Source organism: Phacochoerus africanus, chromosome 2 (genome assembly GCF_016906955.1).
Source record: "Phacochoerus africanus isolate WHEZ1 chromosome 2, ROS_Pafr_v1, whole genome shotgun sequence".
Classification (NCBI taxonomy): Eukaryota; Metazoa; Chordata; class Mammalia; order Artiodactyla; family Suidae; genus Phacochoerus; species Phacochoerus africanus.
In genome coordinates this window covers 130,378,273-130,390,668 of record NC_062545.1, presented here as the reverse complement: position 1 = coordinate 130,390,668, position 12,396 = coordinate 130,378,273, and the positions used below count along the sequence as shown (strand labels likewise).

Here is a 12,396-nt window from a genome sequence, read left to right as displayed (position 1 = left end):
CTCAGAAAAGAAAATCATGGACTTGGAGAAGAGACTTGTGGCTGCCTGATGGGAGGGGGAGGGAGTGGGAGGGATCGGGAGCTTGGGCTTATCAGACACAACTTAGAATAGATTTACAAGGAGATCCTACTGAATAGCATTGAGAACTTTGTCTAGATACTCATGTTGCAACAGAAGAAAGGGTGGGGGAAAAATGTAATTGTAATGTATACATGTAAGGATAACCTGACCCCCTTGCTGTACAGTGGGAAAATAAAAAAAATTATAAAAAAAAAAGAAAAAAAAAAAGAAAAAAAAAAAACCGAAAGAAGAGAGAGGAAAGCTGTTCTTCCACATTTTTGCTCCATTCGGGTCTCCAATGGAATAATGATGCCCACCCACACTGGTAAGGACAGAACTCTTTGCTTAGTCTACTGAATCAAATACTAATCTCTTCCAGAAGCACTGTCACAAACACGTCAAGAAATTACATCTTACCAGCTATTTGGGTATCCTTTAGGCCAGTCAAGTTGACATACAAAATTATCTGTCACAGGATTTCCTGTTGTGGCTCAGCAGAAACGAATCTGACTAGCATCCATGAAGATGCAGGTTCGATCCCTGGTCTTGCTCAGTGGGTTAAGGATCCAGTGGTGCTGAGCTGTGGTGTAGGTTGGCAGCTACAGCTCCCATTTGATCCCTAGCCTGGGAACCTCCTTATGCGGCAGATGCGACCCTAAAAAGACAATAAATAAATAAACTATTACAGTTATATTTCTTTTTAAAATGAGATGGGTTTTCTGGACCCTTAGGAGGAGGTGCTTGTCCAACGGTCAGGGATGGGCCAAGAAAGCTTCCCTAGCCCCACAGCTGCAGGCATCCCTTCATTGTTGCTACTGTCAGGCCTCAGATAGTCCTCTCTTGTGTTCACATCTTCAAAAACTGCATTTTACTAGTGTACTGCTTAATATATTACTCATGCACATGATCTGAACTTTTCTTTACCTACAGTATTGCTGCTATTCTCAGTCTGGTTTCTGTTTTGAGCACTTTTCCACAGAGTGAGGCTCTTTCTCAAATGGAGGCAGTTTGTATTTTTTGTTTTTGTTTTTTTTCCTTTTTGGCCACCCTGAGGTATATGGAGTTCCCAACCAGGGAAAAGATCCAAGTCACAGTTGCAACCTACACTGCAACTGTGGCAACTCTGGATCATTTACCCCACTGTGCCTGGCCAGGGATCAAAGCTGCATCTTGCTGCTGTAGAGACACCACCAATCCCCTTGTGCCACAGGGGTAACTCCCAAAGGTAGTACTTATTGGTTACTTGGAGGAACATTGAGGACTTAGATTGTCACCACATTATTTGATCCTCTCAGGATGGAACAGTTTTTTCCACTCACCCTCAATTTAAAGCATGTGTGGACAATTCTCAGTCCTGATGGTCCATATTTCCTAAGGGGGGTTCTCCCCATTTGGAGGTTCAGTTCGGCAAATCTTACTCATTTCTCCTTCCACTTTCCATCACTCCCACTGCACAAGGCCTGCTGCTGTTGATGTTTGGAGTTTGTGTGCTCATGCTCAGAGTTCACAGAGATCCTCTATAATCTAGTTTTGTTGAATTTTTTTGTCTTTTCTTTTGCTATCCTGGTTAGTGTACATGATTTTCAGGAAGAGTTTGGGGGAGATTCAGAAACTATACTTTTTTTTTGTCTTTTTTTGTTGTTGTTGCTATTTCTTGGGCCGCTCCCGCGGCATATGGAGGTTCCCAGGCTAGGGGTCGAATCGGAGCTGTAGCCACCAGCCTACGCCAGAGCCACAGCAACGCGGGATCCGAGCCGCGTCTGCAACCTACAGCACAGCTCACAGCAACGCCGGATCGTTAACCCACTGAGCAAGGGCAGGGACCGAACCTGCAACCTCATGGTTCCTAGTCGGATTCGTTAACCACTGCGCCACGACGGGAACTCCCAGAAACTATACTTTTAACGTGATCACGGGACCTAACTCTTTTAACTTTATTAATGGTGTCCTTTGCTGTACATAAGTTCTAATGCTTTTAATGCAAATTGTGAACTTGCCTGGCTGTATGATTCATCTTTCCTAGTAGTGCCCAGCTACTCTAGTATAAACATGGAGAATAGGTTTTCTTTAGTGATCTCTCCCTACTAATTACAAGTGCCCTTGTATTTTCATCTCTCCACCTGCAAAAACCCTTCCTTCACTGCCTTCCATGTTACCCTCCAAAAACATTTTAAAGCCTTAAAACTAAAGCAGTGGCTTTTTCTTTTCAACTCCAGGTACCCTTCCTTAAATGAAAGCTTACTTACAATCTAAAAATGAAATATCACAACTGTCCCAGTTTGGCACTTTTGCCCTTCTCTCATCGAATTTTCTCCTAGATGCTCTTTGGCAATTAGTCTGGGGTAAAAAGAAAGAAAGCTTTAAGTGAAGCGTCATGGTTTAGAAATAGAATGCTTACGACTCAATCCTGGAATATTCTGATTCAGGATCTAGGGTCAAACTAGAAATTTGTATTTTGTTAATGCTCTCGAGGTGATTCTAATAAATACTCGTTTGAGAACCATTACACTAGACTTATACTGTCCAATATATAGTAGCCACTAGCCACACGTGACTATTTAAACCTAATTAAAATTGCATAAAAAAAAATCAAGGTCCTCAGCTGCACTAGCAATTGCATGGCAATGGTCACTATCATATTGAGCTACAAATACAGAACATTTCCATCATTGCAGAGTTTTTCTGGACAGTGCTCCTCTAAATAGTTGTCTCCACAGTACATAGGGTGTATACCCAAAGGGATGCATAGATTCACGTGCAAATATTCAAGTGGAAATATCCTATTTTTCAACTAATTTTAAAATCTCCATTTTGGGATGTTTTATGATGCACTTAATAGAGAACTGCATTAATAATTATATATATATGTATGTATATATATATACACATATATGTATATTATATGTATGCTTAAAATTATTTACTGATAAAGAGTGTATGGTCAAAAAGTCTGGAGACTATTACACTAAATACCTATGTCTTTTAAAGAATCTGTCTGGACTGACGAGGACAACTCTTAATTAGAGCTCCTTTATAGGTAGAGGTTTTATTTATTTATTTTTTGGCTGTTCTGGCAGCATGTGAAAATTCCCTCGCCAGGGATCAAACCCACACCACAGCAGCGACTCAAGCTGCTTCAGTGACAACGCCAAAATCTCTAACGCACTGCATCATAAAAGAACTCCTAGGTAGAGTTTTTTATACTTCAAACCCAAACCCCCAAGCATGAGAAGCCCCTTTTTTCTTTTTAAATATACACATATAAGATATTTTATTTCAAAAAGCACAAGAACATTATACAAGTTTTAAATTTACATTTTGCAATAAAAGATATCAATATATGCATTATTTGTATAACTTTATCATGGATGGAATTTCAATTAGTGGTATAAACATGTTGCAGTCACTAAATATAGATTATCATCACAGTGAACCAAAATGCATAGTTGTTATGAAATGACAAAAGACAGTCACTAAAGGGTGAATGCACAGCCCATATACCAACATAATAAATTAATCATATTTAAATGTTTTTCTTCACTGTATCATTAAAATTCCTGCTAGTCCCTCACCAAATATTAGAAAAACACAATTTTGGAGCCATCCTGTTGAATCAGATCCTCCACAAACTACACTAAATAAAGTGACTTTTTGCTCATTTGAACGTAAACTTCATAAGCTTAAATATATTTGTTTGCAATGATGAAGGCAAACAAGTAGGGTATTTGAATATAATTAGAGATCCCTTGGGCTGGGGGCAGCACTGACAAACCTATGTTCACCTCTAGTGCAGAGATCGGAATCAATCTCAGTGAATGGAACTCAATAGGAAATGGGTTCTTTGGCAGTAAAGATCTGACTGGCCATTGCAAGATAATTCCTCTGGCAGCTTGAGAGCTTAACCCTGGGATTTATGAAGTGGATAGAAAAAGACTGGAAATAAAAAAATCAGTTTGTCTTTGTTAAACTGGGGCCAATACATTAGGGCAGAAGTCAGCATATTCTGTGGCCTAAACTGGCTCAGGCTTCCCAGTCAGATAATTCATCCAACAAAATTGCCTAAGAAATAAAGGAAGAAATACTCTGATCATTTATCATATACTGGCAAATTTGACAAACTGAATACTGAAATTTCTAATCCTCACCCATCAATAGTTACAAATTGTTCACTGGAGGTATATCTATTTCTTGATCTTTCTGAATAATAACTGTCCATGTAGAAAATCATGATTGTGATTCTAATGCCTGTTCATGCCAATTCCTTACTGCGAAGTCTAGAATTTCTTCACTTTACATGAAATACCAAAAAACTAAACCCGAATGTGCGTCATCAATCACTTTGCAAATATATTTCTATTTGCTTGCCTTTGCTGAGCAAAAAGAAGGTAGGAAAACATTTATACACATACAGGACCATGGTCACCAAAGGCAAAATAAGATGGTCTTTGAATTTATCTTTCAAACTCCTAACATTACCCCAGAGACAACAGCAGTTAAAATACAAGATTTCAATTAATCTTCTGCTTGTTGTTTTATAACAGAAGTTCTTGATATAAAAAGTTAAAGCCCCAAACCAAGGAGTCTATGCACAGATTCAGGAGAGCTCTGTTATTTATAAACAAGATGGCTCAACCACAGCATGTTTTAACAGAACACAGACTACTGATCACATGGCTTTTTTTTTTTTTTTTGGTTGGTTGTACTAGTCATATAACCAGTTTATGAAAAGTTTGCACACAGGTAACAAATTAAGGATCTGTCTTTTTCAAAGACGAATAAAATTATAACAGAACTGGTTTAAATCTGATTGTTCTAATTTATAGCTGCCATGCTCTATTCATTGGAGGAATTTTCTCATCCTCATCTATAGATAGTTTGCATCAGAACTGCATCAGGTTTCTGAGTCAAATAGAGTGGTACCGTAATCAAGAGATAAGTGAACTCATTTTAGAAACTTGCCTTTGGAAAACAGAAAGTATAATTTCAAAATTCAACAAAGCTCATCCTCACTATCAGAGGTAAGGATTGCAGGCTCTTTGTCCCATTAGGGATGAATAATACATACATTACCCTAATTCTTCTTGAGGTCTGCAGTAGGAAAACAAGCTCTTTCACACTGGCAGAAATTTGCCTTAGAAATGGAAACTCTGGCTATAAAGAAATTTAATTTAATTAATAGCTGAAACAGTAAGTGGCACATTAGGTTTAAAAGAGAAATAATAAAAATTTTACTTTTTGAAAAACTTTCTCAATTGAAGTACACTGCATGGTTTCTGCAATTCCTCTTTAGCTGCAAGGAAGACTACTGCAGATTATTAGAATCTTGTCAGTGATCCATAAGCTAAACTAAACTTGGAGGGTAGGGGAAGAAACACCAAATACGAAATTGTGGAAGAGTTAACCAACATGTGAGATTACCCACAATTGCTTGATGTGACAATTTATCGGGGGTACGAAATGGAATGGAACGGATTATGAAGGGAAATGAGTTCTCTGGAACTATCAGCAGAATCAGACTCTTAGGGTAAAGAAGCATTTCTTTAATGTTCTGGAACATAAAACATTCACCTGTCCCCCTTTTATTCCTTGAAGCATATGTTCGCTAATTGAAAGAAATACTCTATTAAGGAATATTTTATTGATTTTTGTGAATCTGGACATGGGGCAAAAGATCCTCCCTCCAACCCTTCCCCAGCCCTCAGAAAGGTCTCCATAATTGTGAATCCATCTTCATACTTGATTGTCCCAAGGCAGAGTTGGAGTTCACAGTAACTGCCAGTTGAATCCAAACAACATTTGATTAGTTTCCTGGCTCCTAGCAATCTCTTCTATAATGCAGTGTTGCTGCCACACCAAATGAAGCTTCCGATACCGCTCTCGAGATAAATGAAGAGGGTTGCCCCTCCTTCAGGGGGGAAAAAAAAGTAAGTTTGAATAAAATAACTGTCACATCTTTTTTGTCTAAATTAGTCTTAACACTTGAGATGTTCTGAGAATTGGGAGGTAACACCAGGATAGGGTTTTAAAAGGTATATTTTTTCTTCACCATAGATCACTACAAACTTGATACATTACTTAGCTAATGAAGCAGAAACTTACTCCTTGATTATTCAGAAAAATAAGTCATATGTATACCCCATGGGCATTATGGGACCTCATTTAAATGTCTAGAAAGGCTTACTAACTTGAAGCCGCTTTGTTCTTTTTTGGGTGGTTAGACTGAGTGGGTCCTCAACGGCTTTTTGGCCTCATCTAGTTTATCCAGCTTTGATTTCTCATCTTGCATGGCAGAGGTTAGGTCTGAAGTGGAACACTAAGCCTTCAAATTACATGCTGCTCCTCAGAAATATTTGGTAATTATTGTCTTTATGACATAATAAATTTGCTGGTGATTAGCAAATATTTAAATAAAATTACTCTGTACCAACTCTTAACATTTTATTACAGCTAATCCAAAATGACTACTGTCTGTCTGTCGCCAGTGATGAGAACTGTGAGCTTCGCATCCAAGTGGCACTCACTCATGTGTCGAAGCAGGTGGGGTATTGTCATATTGCTTAACTAATTTAAAAATTTTGCTTCTTTGTACCTTTCTGGAACAACTCAGATCTCTTATCCTTAATGACTAACTACATTCACCATCTACCTTTTTTTCTTCCTGAATTCAAAGACTCTCTCTATACTGGTCAAATGTTGTTATAACAAAAACAAATTTCTGTACGATTAAAAAGGTTCCAAGCCTCATCTGCAAGCCTATTCATTCTGAATAATTTTTTTTTTTTTTTTTTAGGGCATATGAGGTTTCCAGGCTAAGGGTCAAATCAGAGCTGCACCTTCTGACCTATGCCACTGCCACATCCACACCAGATCTGAGCCACGTCTGCAACCTACACAGCTCATGGCAACACCGGATCCTTAACCCACTGAGTGAGGCCAGGGATTGAACCCACACCCTCATGGATCCTAGTTGGGTTCGCTAATGGCTTAGCCACAAGGGGAACTCCCAAATAATATATTTCAAAAGAACAAAATTTTAGTTAAACAAAAAGAGTTTATGGTAAAGGGGATCTAATTTTTATCTATATGTACTCTGGGAACCATTGTGGCCTAACCTCCTTTTTCTCAAACCCATGAGTTTCTAACACCAGCAAAAGATAGAAAATTTCAGTATTCTGAGTGTTTTTGCTAATGCTTGGAAGCAAAGAAGGCTGATAGAGCTGGCTAATAAAAAGTTTCAAGTAGTGCAATGGAAACAATGAATAACCATTTTAAACTGAATTCCTTTACTGGTCACTACAGATTTCTTTTATACATATTTCTTTTATATACTTATATATATTTTATATATTTAAGTAATTCTGAAGAAAGACTGATTTAAAATAATAGAATATTCAAACATTAGGCTGGCTGGGGTCTCTAAAATTTTTATTTTAGAGAAGTACGCAGTTGTTGAAAATTATGTTACATTTATGGTGGCATCATATTTAATATTTTTAATTTTTAGCTATTTAATAGTATCTCTCAATATTTAGCATTAGCTTTTGTGTTTAAAGAGCTGTCACCATCCACATACTATGTGACTAAAATTAAAAACACTTACTTTAGGCCAGGGTCTGTTTCTCCATATTCATCCAAATAGGGGGCTGGGTAGGCACAGCCTCTGGCCTTACCTTCAACCAGGACCACTCTACACTCTCTGATTCTGAAGGACAAAACAAACAACAGGAAATATTAAGTGCATGTATGCGAGTGATAGGCACTGTGTCAAAGTTAATCTAGAGAAAAGACATGGCCTGTATCTGTTAGGAATTCAGTATGAAGACAATACAAACACAGATAAATAGACTAAAGAGTGTTTTATCTAAATAAAAGAAAACGAACATTGCTACTGTTGTTGAAGCTGTGAGAAAGGATCAAGGAATTCAGGGAAATGGGATCGGTAATAGTGACTGGATATACTCAAGAGAGGAAGGAGGCTAACCTATGTGAACCATAAGATACCCTGAAAAAATGGTGGCTGGGGTAGTTTCTGTCCTATTTCCTGACCTATATAGCCTGGAGCGGGGGCGGAGGGGGGGGGGCTTAACAGAACAGAACCAAATCTACTAGTTTGATAATCGTGGCCAGAAAGAAGCTCATCTATGCAAATGTCAAGCCTTTTCTTTTTTCTTTTTTCTTTTTTTTGTCTTTTTAGTTATTTCTTGGGCCGATCCCACGGCATATGGAGGTTCCCAGGCTAGGGGTCGAATCGGAGCTGTAGCCACCGGCCTACGCCAGAGCCACAGCAACTCGGGATCCGAGCCGCGTCTGCAACCTACACCGCAGCTCACGGCAACCAAACCCGCAATCTCATGGTTCCTAGTCGGATTCGTTAACCACTGCGCCACGACGGGAACTCCCTCAAGCCTTTTCTGGTTAGAGCTTCCAACTGTGCACATTACAAAGAATCACTGCCACTCACAGCAGAGAAATGGAAAAATGAAAAATAATGTTCGTGTACACATATACAGAGGGGATAAGTACTCTAGTACTTAATAATTTTACTTATTGCAAAATACGCAGTTGGAATAGGTAGTGGGTTTACTTACTTAGGTTCCCTAGAAGAAAATGGGTGTTTGGGTTTGGCTTCCATGCATTCATTCCCCATGTTTCAATAGATGCCAACAAGCAATGATTACTTCCTAGTGAGTGAGATGTTTGGGTTATGTAAACAGAAACTACATTACATGGAGAGAGTGGAAAGAAAAAGCACATACATCTACTTTGAATTTTCTCTCTCTCAGGAAACTTCCATGCTTCTTTCATAAACATGTGAGACTACTGTTTTGCTCTGTCATTTGCTGAGACATAGGGGAAAACGATGGCTGGTTGATAAAGGAAATGAAAATTAAAATGTTCAAAGGATACCATTAAGTAACCATTTACATGTCCTTTGAAAATCTAAGTTTCAGGACTCTAAACTCTTTCACTATACCTGAAAATAACACAATACCAGAGTAATCAATATAAAGTCTACACATTTGTTTAAGGTTTTCCACAATGAAAATGTCAACAGATCTCCTACTTTTTAAACTACTTTGCAATATCTTCTCAAATTCAATCTCATGTGAATAACAGGTCTATGCTCTAACATCTGACAGATCATATCCCACTAACATACTGTCTTGCATAATGGCTTCCAGACTGGATTCCAATTCCCTAAGTTCATTATGAAGCCTCCTACTTACTTCAGGAAAATGCAGACTCCAGCTCCACAGTGAAGTGCATGAAAAATGCAAGCCCCCACCTCTTCCCCATTCACGATTTCTTGGCAACAAATGTTCTGAGAACACAGTATGGCTCCACAGAAAAGACAGAGGACAGGGTGCTTTCGTTCATCATCTGAAGACCGTGGGCACCTCAAAAGGGAAGAAAACATTCAGTATGGTGGATAAAAAATAAAAGCATGACATAATCAGTTACCAGTGGATATATTTAGCAATGTCTTATATGTATTAGCAGTGTTTTCATCACTGGCTGCTTTGTAGCAAAGAAAGGTCTTACAACACAAGGAAACAATTAGATAATTCCTCTTTACTACTTCTCCTTAAGATAAGAAAAAGTCTTCTGATTAATCCAGAGTAAGAAGATTTATTTTTAGGTATACGATATTTCCATAAAATCTGTCACTTAAATATGCCTTGAGATTGAGATGTATTTACAGAATCCAGCCTTCATCTGACACGATCTTTTTTTTAAGAATTTTTTTTTGGAGTATAGGTGACTTACAATGTTGCGTTAGTCTCAGGAGCACAGCAAAGTGAATCAGCCATACATACACATATACATCCATTCCTTTTCAGATTCTTTCTCCATACAGGCTATCACAGAGTACTGAATAGATTTCCCCGAGCTATACATATAGCAGGTCCTTGTTATCGATTGGTTTTGAATATAGTAGGGTACATATGCCAATCCCAACCTTCCAATCCATCCCTCCCTGGAATATTTCCCCTTTGGTAAGGATAAGTTTGGTTTCAAAATCTTTGAGTCTCTTTTTGCTTTGTGAATAAGTTCTTTTGTATCATTTTTTATTAGATTCCGCATAGTAGTGATCTCATATCTATTTTTCTCTTACTTCACTTAGTATGATATTCTCTATGTCCATCTAAGTTGCTGCAAATGGCATTATTTTGTTCTTTTTTTTTATGGCCGAATTAGTCCACACACACACACACACATATATATACACATACATACATATATATACACCACATCATCTTTATCTAATCCTCTGCTGATGGACATTTAGGTTGCTTTCATATCTTGGCTACTTTGAGTAATGCTGCAATGAACACTGGGGTGCATGTACCTTTTCAAAATATGGTTTTCTCCAATACATGCCCAGTAGTGGCATTTTTGGATCATATGATAGTTCTATATTTAGCTTTTTAAGGAACCTTCACAATTCTCCACAGTGGCTACACCAACCTACATTCCCACCAGCAGTACAGGAGGGTTCCCTTTCCTCCACACCATCTCCAGCATTTATTATTTGTAGACATTTTTTTTTTTTTTTAATTACAGCTGTACCTATGGCATGTGGAAGTTCCCAGGCTAGGGGTTGAATCGCATTTGCAGCTGCTGGCCTACACCAGAACCACAGCAACACCTGATCCAAGCTGTATCTGCAACCTACACTGCAGCGTGAAGCAATGCCAGATTCTTAACTCACTGGGTGAGGTCAGGGGTTGAACCTGCATCCTCATGGACACTATGTTGGGCTCTTAAACCATTGAGTCACAGTGGGAACTCCTATTTGTAGACTTTTTGATGATAGCCATTCTGATGGGTGTGATGTGATATCTTATAGTTTTGATTTGCATTTCTTTAATAATTAGTGATGTTGAGCATATTTTCATATGGTTTTTGGACATTTGTAAGATATGACCTATTTATAGTCAATTACCCCCTTTGGATTGGTTTAGTCAAGCCTCCTCAATGTTGGAGGAATATGACCTTGAAGATATACAATTGTTGTTGTTTTTTAATCACAATTTCCAGTAAGGGTTTAAACACTTTCCCCCCACTTCTTTGAAGTGTTGAGATCTTAGGGTTCAAAGGAGAGTCTGCAGTCTTTGAGTTGGTGCGCCCTTCCATCTGGGAAACACAGCCAAGTCTTGGGAAGGAAAAAGCGACAAAGTGGACTTGCCTGAACTAAGCAGTACTTTGAGATCTGGCTATTTGACAATGTGGCATGTTAGAGCCTTGCACTCTCTGAATTCAAGTGAAAACGGCTATCTTTGAAAAAGAAGCTTGTGTTACTCTTATCTCTGCTGTATAATGGACATAGAGCAAACATCAATCTGGACAGTAAAAAATAAGTGCAACCATTGATGAGATCCAGTGATGTCCACAATGGGGTCAGAATAAAGAGCACCAAAGCAAAATCTCTACTAAGGTATTATCAGTTTATTTTCTGATGCCCAGTTTCTTAGGCAAGATAAGAAAACCACCACTATCTACACAGGAGCAAAAGGACTCTGCATATACCATTCCTGTCTCCTTCAAATGAGGGAGCTATTTCAATTCCAGGGGGTTGCTCTTTTGGGATAAAGCCCACATCTTCTTTTACTTTTAGCACAGGATGGCTAAATTCCATCCCATAGAGGAAAATGGGGATGATGCCTAAAATATAGGTACTCAGCAGTCACCCTTCCACTCAGAGATGGCTGAGTCTTAATGGAAACTGGTAGTAATAAAAAAATTGGAAGAGATCTTATGATTTAATTTCATTTTTACTTGAAATCAATAAGTACTATATCATCCAGAAGAATCTTCACTGTAATTAATGATTAACGCTTTTCTCAGATCCTTCCGAGAGCCAATAGTTTGATTTACTTCAAGGACTAAAAGATAACACTTAAGCACCAGGCTTCTGTGGAACCAATGTAGCCCTAAGATTAGGAAAAAAAATCACTGAATTTGGAGCTGGATGAAGTCTTTAAAATCATCTAGCTAGGGAGTTCCCATTGTGGCTCAGTGGTTAACGAATCCAACTAGGAACCATGAGGTTTCGGGTTCAATCCCTGGCCTCACTCAGTGGATTAGGGATCTGGCATTGCCGTGAGCTGTGGTGTAAGCCGCAGACTTGGCTTGGATCTGGTGTTGCTGTGGCTCTGGCACTGGCCGGTGGCTACAGCTCCAATTAGACTCCTGGCCTGGGAACCTCCATTTGCCACAGGTGCAGCTCTAGAAAAGACAAAAAGACCAAAAAAATAAAAATAAAATAAAATCATCTAGCTAATTTCTCAAGGGCTGAAAGGTAAAGCAACTCAACCACTTCTTTAGTTGGTT

General features: G+C 38.5%; 1 protein-coding gene across 4 annotated transcripts in view; it reads right to left on the bottom strand.

Annotated features, from left to right (window-relative positions):
• Window positions 1–5,676: 5,676 nt before the first annotated feature.
• UBR1 (ubiquitin protein ligase E3 component n-recognin 1) overlaps window positions 5,677–12,396 on the bottom strand; it is a 139,907-nt gene continuing 133,187 nt past the window's right edge. For 3 of the 4 annotated variants that reach the window (XM_047766565.1, XM_047766566.1, XM_047766567.1), the window contains 3 exons: window positions 9,288–9,458; window positions 7,661–7,762; window positions 5,677–5,965 (listed from right to left, as the gene is read on the bottom strand). In XM_047766565.1, the coding sequence (XP_047622521.1) occupies window positions 5,824–5,965; window positions 7,661–7,762; window positions 9,288–9,458 (415 nt within the window). In that variant the 3' untranslated portion in view covers window positions 5,677–5,823. Of the gene's footprint in view, window positions 5,966–7,660; window positions 7,763–8,816; window positions 8,925–9,287; window positions 9,459–12,396 lie in introns of those variants that run through there. The other variant, XR_007133108.1, reaches the window with a different exon arrangement.